The sequence below is a fragment of the Myodes glareolus genome, chromosome X (assembly GCF_982192425.1).
Source record: "Myodes glareolus chromosome X, mMyoGla1.1, whole genome shotgun sequence".
In the NCBI taxonomy this organism is placed as follows: domain Eukaryota; kingdom Metazoa; phylum Chordata; class Mammalia; order Rodentia; family Cricetidae; genus Myodes; species Myodes glareolus.
The window spans coordinates 120073528-120091490 of record NC_142053.1 but is presented as its reverse complement, the minus strand read 5'-3'; the positions used below and the strand labels follow the sequence as shown (position 1 = coordinate 120091490).

Sequence of the window (17963 nt, the reverse complement as noted above, 5' to 3'; positions counted from 1 at the left end):
GCACCTATGCATGCTTCCACATGCGGTTTTTAAAGCTCAGTAAATGCAGTGGTATGTACCCTAAAGGCCTCTCGCAGACCTCCGTTATCAGCAATATTTTCTCCCAAGGTCCTCTTCCCCTTCACCTGAAAGAAAGGAAAAAAGAAAGTGTTCCACATTCAACTAGCATTCAGCGAAAAGGTATGTAAATATTATAGGATCCAAATATGTCATATTTTAAAGAGAAAATTACATTCAGTAAATCAGAAGTAGACATGATATGTTGTGACATGGCAAACTAACCCCAGCAGGGGGCTTCTGAACGTAGACGTTTTTATCTTATTACTCTCTGCATTACTTCATCAACCACCTCTTTATTCTTGCCACTTGAGCCAGCTCCAATAAAATGTTTTTGATTGTGAGCCTAGCTTTTAACGATTGAGCTATCCCTCCAGCCCAAAATGCTAACAATATTCTCAGTGACTCTGGTTTAATAGGAAAAAATAGAAATTTCAATATTCAGATGACTTCTCTGATTAACTCACATATTTTGAGTCTTTCTCATTGTCCCCATGTCTCTAAAAATTTGCTATTCACACAGGAACAAGATTTCTGCACCAACTCTTACCATTTTACCTTCAGCTATTTCTACAAAACATTAAAATGAAAGTTGTTCTCTTGGGGAACAAAACTCAAGTAGAAGTGGTGCAGACTACAAGGTCAAGGTTTGAAATATGTGTAACACCCAGTCAAGCATGGGGCGACATTCTTCTCAACTGTGTCTTAAAACCATAAATGAGCTAGAATAGAAAGTCAACGTTTATACATCCCACAAGCCAAAGTCAACCTTCCATTTGCTTTTATCTAGTCTGGATTTTACACTTGTCAATGACTGAAAGAAAATCAAAAGAACAATATCTTGTACACATTTAAAAATTATATATAATTCAAATATCAATGTCTATAAATCATCTTTTACTAGATCACAGCTAATCCCACTAACATACACAGTCTGTGTTTTCTTGCTTGCTTGCTACAAGGACAGTTTAGTATTTACTATCTAGCTTAAGGCTTTGCTAACCCCCATATAGTAGGCAGAATAATAGTAGGCACAATAGTGGCTTCTTAAAGATATCTACATCAAAATCCCCAGGCCTTCAGGAATGAGTTACCCTACAATGACAAAAAGTGACTTTTAAGATGTGATTAAGTCAAGGATATTGAAAGAGAGAGAGAGAGAGAGAGAGAGAGAGAGAGAGAGTCTGCCTTATTGACTTATCCTTGTTTGTCCAGATAAGCTCAATGTAATTACAAAAGGAAAAGGAAGACAAGAGAATGCCAAAGTGGTACACCAGCCATTGTTGGCTTTGAAGGAGGAAGGGGTCGTGAGCCAAGAAAAGTATATAGCCTCAAAAATTTCAAAAATGCAGGAGACAGACTCTTCCCTAGTACCCTCTACAAATGAAGACATCCATGCCTATACCTATCTTTTAGGTCACTGAGACTTATGCCACACTTTTGACATAGAGAATATTATGAGAATAAAATTGTACTGTATTAAGCAACTAAGTAATTTGCTCCATCAGCAACAGGAAACTAGCATACAACTCCCAAGCCATGGATCCTACAGACTTACATTTAAGTTAGACCAACTATTGATGTATCAATTGTTAACAAATAAAAATAAAAATACATCTTAAGAAAACAAGAGTCAGTGTTATCACCCAGAACCCCCACCATCCCTTGCTTTAGTTTCCCAAAGTACCCATTCTGACTCTGCCTTCATTCATTTTCTACATTCTAATGAGCTAAGGACTATTGTCAACACCTTTGTTTAACAAACAAGCATCTGATTTTCGAAGCAGTTTATGATATATATATATATATATATGTGTGTGTGTGTGTGTGTGTGTGTGTGTGTGTGTATAAACTAAAATATAATACGTCATAAGCCTTTCCTCCTTCCAGCCCTTCCCATACCCTCCCCACTTTGCTCTTTCTCAAAACCATAGCCTCTGTTTCTCTAATTGCTATTATAACCTGCTCAGTTCATAGAAAGTTACTTGTATAAATATGATTTCAGGAATATCCAGTGGTTCCCCTTCTCTACCAAGACTCTGCAGCCATCCCTGTGACTGCTAACCTTAGCTTATGGGAGTACTACAGCCCATCTTCCAATGACTGATGTGCTAGTGGGGATCCCAACCACTTGCCCCTGCACTGAATAATTTCTGGGATGACATTCATTCTCCAGAACACTGTTTAGAATCAAGAGTAAGGCTCAGCTTCCCTCAGAGCCAATGGCAGGTTTCTCATAAAACTACTTTCTCAATGACTCACTCACCTAAGAAACCCCTTCTTGGGTTATGCTTATAAAGAAGTTGCTCTAAGACAGAATGATCAAAAAGAAATGCTCACATTCATCAGGTATTCAAACCCAAGCAGACCTCTTCCTCTGGAGCTTTTGGTGTGAGGCACATGCCTTCTCAAATCCCCAATTTTTTCTTATTATATTTATATATTCTCATGCTTAAATCTATCTCCTTTTCTCTCTCTATCTAAAGATTACATTTAAATTATAGCTTCTGGCCTAGCCCTGTTCCTCTTAACTCCTTACACTCTGAATCATCACAGTGGAGCATATGACACCAGGTTTGACGTCTCCAGACACACTAGCTACTGACATTCTGCATCTGTGGTGCCCATCTAAGTTCTTCCCTAATCACTGCTAAGAACGATTTGGGCACTGAGGAACTGACTCTTACAAATAAGACCTGGAGAATAAAGCCTGACCACTTCTGTCCATAAAAGAAACACATACACATAAATGATGTGGGAGGGTCATCTGTCTATGTGTTACTCTCATTGGTTAATAAAGAAACTGCTTGGCCTGATAGGACAGCAGCTTAGATAGGCAGAGTAGACAGAACAGAATGCTGGGAAGAAGGCAATGAGTCAGAAGTCATGCAGCCAGCTGCCAGGTCAGACATGCTGAATCTTTCCCGGTAAGCCACCACCTTGTCATGCTACACAGATTATTAGAAATGGGTTAATCAGGATGTGAGAATTGGCCAATAAGAGGCTGGAAATAATGGGCCAGGCAGTGTTTAAATGAATACAGTTTCTGTGTAATTATTTCGGGATATAAGCTAGCTAGCCAGGCGGCTGGGAGCCAGGCTGCGGGAAGCGGTTCACTGCTCCTTCTACACATAAACACACACTCACTCACTCACTCACTCACTCACTCACTCACTCACTCACACACACAGCCCCTCTATACGCATAACCCTTCCATGGGAATGAGACTGAAGCTGTTTTCTGATTGTTGGATGAATTTAAACTGAGACAGATATGCTCTATAATGATTGTCCTAGGGGCAAAGATACATGTTTTCAAAATTACATTACACTTTGGTCAAACAAAATAGATGCTGAAGAACCAACCTAAATAAATGTATTTGAATATATTCATATAAATAAATAAACTGAAAATAAAAGAACAAGAGTATGCTACGGACACATGTGAAATGATTCTGGAGTCATACCATTCTAAACTCGAACCTAGACTCTAACAGTAAGTGAACTCTCCTATTGAACTCCACAGAAAAATAAATTTCACATTCATGAACATTTAAATGTAAAATATCAGGAAAATTAAAAAAAAAACTTTCCCAGGAAAAAAATGAGAGGCTCCTATGATGATTTGAATGTGCTCATATATTTGAATACTTATTCCCAGTTGATGGATCTGTTCAGGAAAGATTGGGAAGTGTGACCTTGTTGTAGGAGATATATCACTGGGGGATGGGCTATGAGGTTTCAAAAGCCCATCCAGTTAGCTTGAATAGCCTCTCTCTCTCTCTCTCTCTCTCTCTCTCTCTCTCTCTCTCTCTCTCTTCCTCCTTCCTCCCTCCCTCCCTCTTTCTCTCTCTCCTGACTTGTAGTTGTTGTCTCAACACCAATGTATGCTCTCAATTACTGCTCCAGCACCTATTTACCTGCTGCTATGTTCCTCACCATGGTAGTCATGGGTTCTAACACTCTGAAACTCTAAGGCCCAAATTAAATGCTTTATTTTGTAAGGTATCTTGGTTGTATCTTACCACAGCAAGAGAATGGTAGCTAAGACTTATTTCCTATACAATCTGAGTAGAGGAGACATCTTTGTAGGCCAGAACAGAAAGACAAAAGGTAATTTTAAGAGAGATTCAGTATCTTGAAATTTTGAAAATGTTTTGATTTTGTATGTCAAAAGATACTACAGAAAATAAAACCTTAAAGGATAAGTAATACACTTCAGGGAGATACATATAATGTGAATAACAGAAGTTTAGCATCCCAGCTATCTTTAAAGGCCCTCATAAATTGACAAGAAAAGTAAGGCTCCATGGATATATATTCTTTAATCTATCATTTGTAGAAATACTCAATTTTATTCTGGTGATAATAGAAATATGTCCTACAGGGAAAAATAATACACAATAAGGTATTTATTGCATAGACATTTTTAACTGAAAATTATATCCCTGGGTAAGAGGTTAGCTGACTAAGTTATGGTATATTCACACCAGGAATTCTTAGGTCATCACCGGAAGCAATTAACTAAAGCTGTGTGTGTGTAGGGTCACTTGAATGCAGGAGAAAGTGTATCAAGGCTACTAATGCTGACCTTAAGCAGAGAAGACAAGAGAGAAAAGGAAAGGTGATGAAGATAAAGGCAAAAATAAAAGAAACAAAATCTCACATTCTCAAAGTATGTATACAATTGCATTTTGTCTTCATAGAAAACTATATACATACATAGGACACAAAATAAACATTTCAAAAGTATATTTCTTTTGTTCAAACTTCTATAACTAAAAACTTAATCTAATTCTCAGACCCTTTGACTCAAAATAATGAGACATTACCTCAGTTAATTCAATCTAACAATGTAGGAGAATTTTAAGAATGATATTGTTTATCTGTGCTAGGACATTTGTGATGTCACTAATGTGTAGGCCTATGATTCTCCAAATGCAACCATCTGCTAGAACTACCTGAGGGCTTATAACAGACTCCCCAGTACCAGACTCCAGCCCTAGAGATTCAGTAGGTCTGGGCAGGAGTCAAAGATTTGCATTTCTAACAAGTTCCCAGGGAACACAGATGTTGTGGATCCCAGAAGCATACTTGGAGAACCAATGGTCTAAAGCGAGCTAATGTCTAAATGAGGAAAAATGGCCCACAAGGTGCCCCACCACCAACAACAACCACAGCTGTACTCACATTTAAGCCAGCTTTCTTCCAATAATAGTTGCTATACTGGTTAATCATGCACTTTGTTTTTTCCTTAAACTTTTCTTCTGAGTCCACAGACCACCAAGGATCAAGGTTTCCATTTTTATCGTATTTTCTGCCTAGCAAAAAGGAAAGTTACAAGAAATCTGTGTTACTTTCTAGAAGGCTAAATCATCCTCTTGCCTTTCCTTCACCTCAACAGACTTTCCAAAGCAGCCCTGACAGCACAGGACGCTGTCCCCGAGATCAGCTCCCATGTCATCTCCAATGTCACGGACTAATTGTAGAAACCAGGGAAGGGAGGCACAGAATTGAACGAGCTCTTTCCTTGAAAGGAACGAAGGGCATTTTCAAAATGAGATCCATCAATTTAACACGTGCACCAGTCTCATTCAATCTCGGATTCCTTGTTTTCATCTCCTCTGACCTGAAACATTTTCTGGCAAGCAAAATGAGTTTCCTTCATTCAAAAAGCAGAAGGAACTGGAGTAGCACTACCAGTGAAATTCCAAATAATGCATAGGAATAGCCCCAATGAGTCATCCAAACCATAGGACCACAGAACCTGACTCAGCCCTAGAGCAACCTGCTTCCACTAAGTTGCCAGGAGCAAAGAGACACATAAGCCCTCTGCGATGATTCATTTCACAGTCGTTAGTGTGGATGGAAGACCCATCTGTCCTGCTTGGATGAGGAATGTTGCTCTAAAAAGAGAACTTGGAACTGGAATAGAAATCTCTAGAACGTAACTGGGGGAGGGGAAAAATTAGTTTTTCTTGCTTCATGGCCTCTTGTTATCGACAGCCTTCCAATCAACAATTTGGGTATAACTCTTCTATTTCCAAAGTTATTGCTAGAATCAAAGGCATGGTTTTAATTTAATTACACAGAAAACCCCCTACACAAGAGGCTCCAAAGAGAGAACTTGTAAGAAAAGGCTTACATGGAAGGACCCTAGGCAAAAGCATCCACTGGACCAACCCAAAGCTCTTCAGCAAGGTTGCTTGCTACTAACACTACCCCCAAGAATGGCGTCACTGTCCTCTATCCACTAACACATCAGTCATCAGTTCCTGGGCATATACTCATATGTGCAATACACTGTGCTACGTATTGTTTACAGGATGAAATTGCCATCATTAGATTCTATTCCATGGGAGAAACCTTAGAAGTAAGGTTTGGGACCAATGAGTACCGTATGCCTTTGTTTCTTAGTTAAGAATCTTCTCTTTTAGCCAGGCAGTGGTGGCACATGCCTTTAATCCCAGAACGCAGGAGGCAGAGGCAGGTGGATCTCTGTGAGTTCAAGAAAAGTCTAGTCTACAAGGGCTAATTCCAGGACAGCTAGAACATTTACACAGAGAAACCCTGTCTCAAAAAACCAAAACCAAACCAAAACAAAACACATGGGAACCAGAGAAGCAATCCTGCAAGTTGTCCCTTGATCTATATACACTTACACTCACAAACACACACAAGGAAATAAATGTCATAAAAACTTAAAAATGATGACTCTCAAAGGAGATATTTTTAGTTGTTTGTTATTATCTTGCCTTTCCCTTTTGCTTAAATATCATCAGGATACAGAGCATATGTGTACATTATTAATTTTGAATATATGCCAACAGAAAGAAAAATAGAAAAGAAGCACTTGAAATTATACAAAGCAATCAGGCAGCTGAGTTCCCAAGGCTAACTTCTTAATTAAGTACAATCAGGAAAAACAACATAGGACGGCGAGAAGGAAACAAACGACAAAGGAGGAAAGCCACAGTGTGATTCCTGCAGCCACTGTCAGAGACCTGGAAATCCCAACCCAAAAGCAAAGGTGATTTCATGGAAACTACAAAGTCTTTCTTTTTTCATTTGACCCTAATCACCAAATGGAATAGTTATTTATTGCAAGCTATCACAGCAAAACATGAGCAAAGTTTTCAATCAGCAATCACATTGCTTGGGATAATCTTCAGTCTATGATGATGCCATTATGAAAAGATAATAACAACAATTAACACATCCCAATCAACATTATTATAAAAGAAGCAGCTTGTAAAATAAACTAGTACTTACCATTATTATCAAATCCATGTGTAAATTCATGTCCAACAATTACTCCTATAGCACCATAACTCAGGGATCTATGTCATAAATAGACAATTTGGAGCAAATTACAGGCATGAATCTGAGAACATAACTCTTTAAACTTTTAGTGAAAAGCCAAGATAATAAACTGTTTACTAATAACAGTAAGAATAAAAGTATCTAACAATTATACCCATAAAAGCATAAACCAAATTCTCTAAGCACTTCCAATGAAAACAAAGCAGTATAAATTCTAACATTGTCACTGTGACCTTGTACGGGTCTTGGTGTCCCACTCAGTGAAATGAGGGATTTCTAAAGTCCTTTGTAGCTGTAAGACATCTGGGGTCCTATATCTGTTGCAGTGATATTTTGTATTCATGAACACCTAAAACAGGACTTAAAAACAGTAAATCTACTATTTCTTTTGGAAAATTTGTGGCAAAGCCACTATAATTGTAGAAGTCAAATTGTTTTCTAAATGTAGTCATAGAAAAGGACTAGAGCGGAGATTAAAAAGGAGCCTTCTGTTTGGAAGTTAGTCACGTTTCTCTGTTTCTATGACAGACAAGCTGACAGCTGAATAGCTAAGACTGGGAAGCCGTGATCAGATTTGGGGAAAGTGTTATATTATTTCTCTTGACTTCTGAAGAAGCACATGGTAGATTATCTATAAGGACGGCCACCAACAACTCCATCAACCCTTAAATACAAATGCCCCTTCTCCTACCTAGATGTGATCTGATTTCTTACCCTTGAATCTGAGCCGAGAGAGGCTACTGGAGCTAGACCTTAAGACGCCTTGTAGTTTCCACCTTTCTATAATGGAAAGAATCTGACTGCCTGGTTGAAGGGAAAGGGGCCTGGAAAAGCGATGGAGAAACTCCAAAACGTAAGGAACTCTGAAGGAAAAAAAAAAAAGACTCTACTGGGCCCCACCTATTAGAGGAGCAGGTGGGAGGGAGGGCATCCTGAATAGTTCTGCCCAGTGGAGCAGCCCCTGTCAAAATCATAGAATTGTGAGGCAGAAAATGGCTGTTGACGGGGCTTTATTATACAGTGTAGGTAGCTGGAGCACAGCCCAAACACAAGAGCTGAGGAAATCAATAAGCCTTTCAGATGCACGCGTCTAGAATGTTCTTTCTAGCATAATCTCCATGAAGACCAAGCCCTCCCCTTAGTCATTTACCACTAAATTCTCTGTTCTTAGTACAATAATAAGAAAATTAGCTGCGATTTAATTCATGATTAATCAGCCTTTCCATGTCATGTAAGGGGTGTGTCTTATATGGAAATCGTTTAAATCAGTTAACCTATAGGTAAGAATTATAGACAATTTAGACCTTTTATTGTAAGATTTGTAATTATGCTAAAAATATTTCACAGTTGGCTCGTGACATGTAACATCAACATCATCCAGCAAACAGATAGGACCAAAGCTGGAAAGAACAGAATTTTTTGAAGCAACATGTTATTACAGGACGTAATGATCCTTAACATGCTAATTGTTTGTCTCAACTATACCCAAGGAAGTGCTGTGAGATTTAATTTTTCCCCTTGGTGGCAATTCTTTCCTTTGTTATTTCTTTCCTGCAAGGTAATTTGCATTTGAAAAAAATGCTTCCTACTGTTTTTCCATCATTGCAAACCTTCATTAAAGACGTAAGAGTAAAATTATGCATTTCAATCATAGAGCTATCATAGCCTATGTGGGACAAACTTGTAATTTCACGTGGTGCTAATTCTTGCAGTAGTAGCCAGCACTGTGTGACGTGCAACATTTCAATTTCCCAGATTTCTCAGTCCTCCACAGCCCTCAGCCAATGCTGTTGACTGGCTAAGTTTAAGGGATGAACAATGGGAACATACAGAAAGTACTCCGCAATAAAAATCCCTTAAGAAGGGCTGCTCCCAAAGTTTATTTGCCAGGGAAACAGGGAATCCAGAAAACGATTGAATAATTGTAAGTCTCAATTTTCAGTTACAGAAACACAATCCCTTGAACAAGAGACAAAGAAAAAGTAATTTTGTATGACTAGATAATGTTTTATATTACATTGATGTTTTCTAGTTTTCAATGGAAATTGTTTAATTTAGTATGCCATAAAAAATCCTCATGTGCCTTTTAGAATACAACTGACTGGCTAGGCAGATATTGGAAGACTTTCTGCCTTAAAAATAGAGCCCTCTGGCCAGAGGGAGTGGTGATACACGCCCTTATTCCCAGTACTTGGAAGGGAGAGGCAGATGCATCTCTAAGTTCAAGGCCAGCCAGAACTACACAAAGAAACCACCTGGAAAAGCGAACAAACAAAAAGGTGTTCTAAAGGGGAAGGTAACAGTGTTACTTTTTTTACCTATTCAGTTTCTCTCATTATGAGCCGGCTTTAACACACACATGAGATTTGTTGTCAAATATACAACACTTATATTGCTGTCTGGACTCACCATGAGCTCAGGCTGTTATCAAATATGGGTTACCCTACTCAGGTATCTAAAAGTCATGAAAAGCTCTGAGATGAATGTAGTTGTAAAATCCTGTTCAGTGTCCTATCATCTACTTTGGAGTCAGAGAGAATAGGATAAAAAGTTAAAGGCTAGCCTGGACAGCTTAGTAACATTGTGTCTCAAAAATATTTTTCAGGTGGGACATAGGAACAGATGCTTCTAATCCTGGCACTGCATTTGAGATACTGGTAGGAGTGTGAGACCAGCCTGGGCTATATTTTGAGCCTGTTTCAAAAAACCCAAACCAACTAACCAATCAGTAAAATCTTCAAAAAGTAGTAAGATATCGGTTTGCATCTTTCCAATGATTAGGAGTTCACTTCTCTAATGGAACCTATTACTTCTTAGGGTAACTCCAAATAAAAAGTTTCTTCTACACATTTTTCTAAAGTTTCTCAACTGTGCTTTCAACCTATTGATTGGTTCAGTACAGTCACGGGATGAACACTTGCTGATATCCCTAAACACAGAAAAGCATTTGTCACTTAATTTTCCTTCCAAAAGACAAAACACAGAGTTCCTGTAATCCTGTAATTTAGGGGGAAAGGCAAGATCACAAGTTCAATGCCAACCTTACTTACATAGAAACTTCCAGACCGGCAACTTTGAGGCCACAAAAAATAAAAAAAAAAAAAATGCTAACCCCAAATCCAAATATTGCCAAGTTCTTTTTTGACTATTGATGTAATTTTATCTGTATGAGTGTTTTGCCTGCACATGTCTGCATACTATGTACAAGGGGAATTATGAACCACTGTGTGGATGCTGAGAATTCAACCCAGATCCTCTGGAAGAGCAACCTGTGCTCTTAACAGCTAAACCATGTTGCAATCCCTCTTCTAGGTTCTTATTTTTCAGTCATGAACCAAAGAACAGCATTTTCCCAAAACATAGAAAGCAGAGTCATCAAGCCGGTTAAACATATCCAAGTAAGTTTCTTATAGACTTGGGAAGTGAAGATAGTAAGACGGAAGAGAGGGTGACAATAATTTCACGGAACACCTTTGTGTCGTGTTGCTGAAGGTCATTTCCATTCCTAATTCTTGCCTTTGGAAATGATTTGGCTTGTTTCTGACCTCACAATTAGACACAAATACTCACAGGAAGGCAAGAATCAGCAGGCTGAGCAAACAGAAACCTATTCCTTTGGTTCTGGTAGCTATCCATCAACTAAGAGAAACTAGATGGGAAGCTCACTGAACTGTAATTGCTATCATTTCTATATTCCCAGCGCAAAGTACACAAATGATGTTTATCAGGTACTCACTGAAGTGGTCTAGTACTAGAAAGTGGGTGGCTCACTCAGGTATCAACTATGGCTCCACCTGAGGTAGTTCTAGCAGACACTAACAAGAATTCTTAAGTTTCTGATTTGTATGATTCTATAAAAATCCCCTGTCCTTGAACCAAATAAACAAATCACTGAATCAATGACTTCCAAACATAACCAGACATTTCCAAGTTTTCAGTTAAAGTTATATAACAACTGGAAACTCAATTAAATTATCTATGGTAAGCAGAATCAAAGAATGCCAGGATTTTTGTTTTTCAGTCTGAAGCGATCTTAGAGAATTACTTAAGTGTTTAATTTCATGAATTTAGTGTATACATTTCTAATCTTAATCATGGGAAAAAACAGAATCCAAATGCCTAAATATTGCAAAAAGCTGTTCAGCTAAGGACTAGGGGTTACAAACTCAATAACTTGATTTTTCACCCACAATAGCGCTTCCCTGCAGTCGACTCTATTGCTGCCTGCCTCCGTTCCCTCAGCATACAGCATGTCTCAGTGCACCGGCCTCTCTGTTTCTAAGTGCCAACTGAAAACTAGCTGCCTACGTAGCTTCTCCAGCCACCAGAGATTCCTTCGCATACGGTGGGTACTGCCAGGGAATCCCTCTGGTAGTACCTCTAAATCACTGTTGGAATGGGGCCTAGAAGACGGATAACCTAGCCCCCTTATCTTGAAGCATGTTCTGTAGTTCCCCAGCAAGACTGATTTCCAGTTGCCCATTATGGTGTCTTAACTTTATAACACACATGTGTCAAGCAGACTAATAGCTTCCCCAAGGTGCCCTGATGCTAATTCCTGGAACCTGTGAATGTGGTATGTTACATGACAAAGATGAATTAGGGTTGCAGATGGAATTAAGGCTGCTGACTAGATGACCTTAAAAGGCAGAGATAACTGAATTATCTGGGTGGGCCCAAAGTAACCCCAAAGTGTCTTTAAGAAAAGAAGAGGCAAAAATTTATGTCAAAGGGAATGCTACGTTGACATTTTTAAGATGAGGAAGAAGGCCATGGACAAAGTAATGTACACCCCACTCTAAAAGTCAGAAAAGATAAGGAAATACTTTATTTCCCAGAACTTCCAAAAAAGGAATGTAACTTGAGTTTAACCTAGTGAGCTCTAAGTTGGATTATACAAGGATAGGCTTCGATGCTTGTATAGTTTCAGTGCTAGCTCACTTTTCCAGCCATAATAGACTCATAGGACACATGTCATTTTCCTCCCCTCTCTGCGGCACCTTCCCATCTTCTGCTGGGGTTTCCGGGCACCACATTCCAAAAGAGCTATTTACACCCTCATGGCAGGGGCAGCTTCTGAGGAAGCCCAATTAAAACACAACCATTATAACTCTCTGATCGTATTATGTCATTTAGCCTATACAATCATATAAAAGTTCTCATATATCAAAGTGCAAACACCAGTGACTCAACTCCTAAAATCAAGACGAAATTTTCCATGCACTAAAGGACTACAAAAACATAAAAAGGCATATAAGAAAATAATGGTATTGTTGACAAGGAATATTATGGGAAACTCCACTCTATAGAGAAAGTATGAATTACATACATCTATGGCCTGTTTGCGAGCAGCTGTCCCTAAGTCCAGACGTGTCCCTTCTATGAATTCCTCACTAGACATTCAGAGCCCTCCAATATGAAACTAAAATCTTTTTTTACATGGCTTCTCTTTGTATACTTGAGCAGCCAAGATACCCTCTGCCATCCCATAAAGCACCTTTCTCCCCTTTCTTCAGTTTCTTCACCCAGAAAGGTTTTAGCCCATTTCCTTCTATCCCGGCGATCTTTCAAGTGATTAAATGCAATGAAAAAGAAAATCCTGTGTAGAAAATTGACTTTCCCATCTAGTCAAATACTCTGGGAACAAGGATCAGAAAACAAATACCGAATGAAAACTAATAAGACCTCCAATGCCTTCTTACGGCTGAATAACCATTGACTTGGAATTGACTGTTTAAAAGATTACCATGAGTTTCAGAGAACACTTTCAACTTTGGACTTTTAAACAATGCTGAGACAGTGACAAACTATCGGAGCTTTCGAAGTTGAACTAAATGCATTTTACATTAGGATATGACTACAAGTCTATGGGGGCCACGGAGTGGAATGTGGTGGTTTGGATGAAAATGGCTCCCAAAGGGAGTTATACTATTAATAGGTATGACTTTTTTGGAGTACATTATGGCCTTGTTAGAGGGCATGTGTCACTGGTGGGTAGGCTTTGAGGTTTCAGAAGCTCAAGCCAGGCCCAGTGTCTCTCTTCCTGCTGCCTGCTGATCAGGATGTGGAACTCTCAACTACGTCTCCAGCACCATGTCTGCCTGAATGCCCTTATGCTTACTACCATGACACTAATGGACTAAAGCTCTGAACTGCATGCCATCCCCCATTAAATGGTTTCCTTTGCAAGAGTTGCCATGTCATGATGTCTATTCACAGCACTTAGAACTTGAAGATAGCTTCAATTCTGTCATTGGCCAAAGTGACAAGTTCTTCTTTGCTAACTTGTCAAGGACTGGATTCCTTTCTAATTTACTCACCGAGGGTATTCTGTTCCCCAAAAGAAAGGCTTCTGCAGCTCACCAGCTGGAAATCCTGAGATGATGGAAAGCAAACAACAAAAATGTTAAGGATACAGAGAAGATGATTCAATATCCACATTCTGGTACCAACTACAGCCCAGAGCTCATCCAAACTGTACTCCTTGTGGATTCATCACACATCCAAGGTATCTATTTAAAAGTGATATTAATTCACCTTGCAAACTCAGAATCATTTCAAGGACAATTTGTACAGATAAGCTATTAGTAGAGCCCAGCCTACTAGGAAGTGGGCCCCTTCGTATGGCACCCATAGACTGCAGGATAGCTAGCAGCTTCCCAGATGTTCAGAGATCTCAGTCCCTGAGATACCCACTATTGCCACCACAGATGACAGACATAAAGAGTAGTTACACATTCGATGTGATAGTTTACTGTCATTGCCTTGGCTGTCTTTGTAATTGAATCTTGAACTTGTGTTTCCTATGTGAGTTCAAAGGCAATCATGAAGCACGTGTAGGCAAAGAATAGGTGCACATGATGTGTACAGCAGCTATTCCTGGGGGCCCTTTGCACACCCAAGGAGTACAAGATTTCAGTTGTTTCACACATAGGGGAGTCTAGCAAGATAGAGCCTAACCAGCATAGTTTCGTGTTACTAGGAACTCAACAGTTCTCCATTTGGATAGCCTCGAGAGGCCATGCTTTCTCTGTTAACTAGAATTTGCTTAGATCACTAAAAGAAGTTAATGTTATTTACGTCTAAGAAACAGAATGATTATAGTTCTCCATCTCATTGTCCCTTCATACTTCCCCATATTGTCCAAACTTTCAAACTGAAATTGGTAACATAGAAGGAAAGGGAAACATATCTCATTTCTTTACCCTTTAGTCTCTCCTTATTCATCACTAAGGAAAAGGCGGAATGTGCTGGTAGATAAATGATTAAGAATAAAAGGCCAGCTAGACGGTGGTGGCACAGGCCTTTAATCCCAGCACTCCGGAGGCAGAGGCAGGCAGATCTCTGTGAGTTCAAGGCCAGCCTGGTCAACAAGAGCTAGTTCCAGGACAGGCTCTAAAGCTACAGAGAAACTTGTCTCAAAAAAACACCCCAATAAATAAATAAATAAATAAAGAATAAAAGGCCGAGGATACAGCTCAACGGTAGAGTGCTGCATAGTATTTGGAGGAGGGAGGGGCATCACTAATACCACCAAAAAGAATGAAGTAGTAAACTTAGTAGTAGTAGTAATAGTAGCAGTAACAACAGTAGCATAAAAATAACTGAATTAGTTATGTGTAGTATTTCTAGCTTGCTGATTAAAAAAATATGCCAGGTACATACTGCAGAATACAAAGTGTGTCATTTTAGAAATTCCTTACACAAGTTAAAAGTCATCCTATTTATATTCAAGACTTGCACTGGAGCATACAAAGATAAAAGGTAAAATTCATACTAATGACATAAAACTTTAGCATTCCTAAGAACAGCAGTAAATGGCAAATAAAAACACTGTTGATGAGTCAAAAGAAAGGAGGACACTCTCCATTTTAGCCCTCATGGCAGCATTTGTTCAGTTTCCTGCACAAGAGGCCGCACATCTTCATTTTACACTAAGCCCCAGAAATTAGTTAGTTGGCCTTGGATATAGAAGAATGCAAGAAACAGTCGGCTTTGCCCTTCCAAGTCCCTACTAAATTCTGTGCCCTGAGCTGATCCTTGGAGCTGTGCTAACAGTCATTACAGCTGGGAATTCAAAGGCTGGGAAAGAGGAAGGGAGAGGGAGAAAAGGGGAAAGAGGGAAAGAGACCTTCTGCAATGTCCTTGTCTGCTTGAGAGCAGCTGCTCAGGGCCCCATGAGACTAAGTGTTCTTTTATGAATTAAAATGCTCCTCTGCGCTCTGCTCAACCTTCTACCGCCCCTCCATGCCAGGACACTTCGAGGGGAAATGAAGGCAGGAAAGCAAGTCTTGAATTTAGAGATGAAGTACTTATTTCATAAAACTCTTATATTCTGTGTCTTTTATTAATAATACCAGACTGAGGTTTCAAGGTGCATAAACCTAATTGCAAAACAGAAATGGAGCCAGTTAATGCTTTCAAATGCTGCTTTCAAATAAAGAAAAACACAGCAAATATGTTTGAATTTCAAGGGGCAATGTTACTTTAATCTTTAAAATTTTTACATTCCCTTAAACATCTTTGGCATCTTTACATTGATAGCCCATCCTCTTTTTTTGAAAATTTGATTTTAGTAAACTATTCTGATAAATATAAATGAAAATATATTATATATAAATGCAAATCACAGTGTTTATATGAAAATTCCACTTCACATAATAAATCACCCCAAAGCAATGATATTTTTCTAATAAGAACAATAATCCTAAGCCAATGTGATTTAATTATTCAGTCATTATGGCTTTCCTGCCTGGTAATGTGCCCAGCTGGAAGCAGTTATGTCCACCGCCAACCTTGTCACAGGAAAACATCTGACACCTGCATAAGCCTCCACTGCTGTGGCTTTGGTGTCTTCGGGGCCCCAGTCTCCAGGGCCCAGGCCGCCACATCAGCCTGATCAGCTCTATCTTCTCAACTTGTCAGGGCCTTGAAACCCAATAGTGATAAACAGAAGAATCTGATGCCCTTAGGCATGTTTTGCTGAAGTGAATGGATTAAACAGTGTAAGCTGCATTTTTTTGGAGATGTCAACTAGCAAGAATGATAGATGGAAATCCCAACAGGGTCAATTCAATATCTTATCTTATAAAGTGGATAAGTTGTATTAGCAAAGGTGGAAGTGAGAAATAAATAAATGAAAAGGGAATACTTTCTCTCTCTCTCTCTCTCTCTCTCTCTCTCTCTCTCTCTCTCTCTCTCTCTCTCTCAATAGGTGTCTGTTCTGTTTTCTCACAGACTCATTCTATTTCCGTGTTTCCCCATTGCAGAACCACTCATCACCTGTTCCAGACTTTTAAAGTTCCCTTTTTAAAATCAGTGTATTTATGGGAAGCATTCCTCACACTGGGTGTGGGGGGGGGGCGGTGGGTTGGAAAAGATTACTTTGTAAGAAGTATGGTAGGAGGGTAAGTTGTTGCAAGCATTTTTTAAAGGACTAAATCTCTGTGATGTTTTGAGAATTCTAAGAGATAATAAACTAAGGAGAAACATGACATTTGGTACAGTGTATGACATTCCTATATAGTATATATAATGGATAGATATATGAACACATGTATGGTTTCAATTCTACTCTAACAGACTGTGTTTTATTAGTGAAAAGACAATTTTTTCCCAACACAGCAGACAGAGTGGGGCAATTCCGAGACGAGCTCCGGTTTTGCATTTTTGCTTGTGCACACCGCCGTTCCTGCGCAAAGCAGAAGCCACCTGTGCCGAGCTACCTGGGAGTTCACAAAGCGCTCAGGTCCACACACTTCGGCATGCTCAACTACGTTCCGTCACTTTGTACTTTAAAAGCCACACCTGCCACATCTTCTGTCAAAACTGTCAACTTCAGATAACTCTTCTACCACTACACGATAACTCTTGAGGGGAGAAGGGAAGAGGGAAAGAGAACTTGAGGGAACACGATGGTCAAGATGGAGGAAGGACATAGATGGAGAACAAGGAAAGAGATATTTTGATTGATGGAGCCATTATGTGGTTAGCAAGAAACCTGGCACTAGAGAAATTCCCGGGAATCCACAAGGATGACCCCAGCTAAGACCCTAACAATAGTGAAGAGGGTACCTGAACTGGCCTTGCCCTGTAGTCAGATTGATGACTATCTGAAATGACATCATAGAACCTTCATGCTGTAACTGATGAAAGCAGAGGCAGAGACCCACAGCAGAGCACAAGGTTGAGTTCCCAAAGTCCAGTCAAAAGAGGGAGGAACAATAATATGAGCAAAGGATCCAAGACCATGATAGGGACACCCACAGAAACAGCTTACCTGAGCTAATGGGAGCTCACTGACTCAGGCCTGACAGTGAAGGAACCAGCATAGTACCAAACTAGTCCCTCTGAATATGGGTGACAGTTGTGTGGCTGGGGCAGACTGTGGGGCCACTGGCAGTGGCACCAAGATTTATCCTTGCTGTTTGTGCTGGCTTTTTGGAACCCATTCTCTTTGGATGAATACCTTGTTCAGCCTAGATATGGTGGGGAGGGCCTTGGGCCTGCCTCAAAGCAATGTGCTAGGATTTGTTAACTCCACATGGGAAGGAAGCCTTACCCTCTCTGAGGAGTGGATAGGGG

The 17963-nt window shown here is 39.6% G+C and overlaps 1 protein-coding gene across 1 annotated transcript in view; it reads right to left on the bottom strand.

Annotated features, from left to right (window-relative positions):
- Window positions 1–17963, bottom strand: part of Phex (phosphate regulating endopeptidase X-linked) — a 201294-nt gene that overhangs the window by 9468 nt on the left and 173863 nt on the right. Inside the window, exons 16-19 of the mRNA XM_048440730.3 lie at window positions 13700–13754; window positions 7329–7396; window positions 5247–5377; window positions 60–125 (exon numbers count right to left, since the gene is read on the bottom strand). Of these exons, the coding sequence (XP_048296687.1) occupies window positions 60–125; window positions 5247–5377; window positions 7329–7396; window positions 13700–13754 (320 nt within the window). The remainder of the gene's footprint in view (window positions 1–59; window positions 126–5246; window positions 5378–7328; window positions 7397–13699; window positions 13755–17963) is intronic.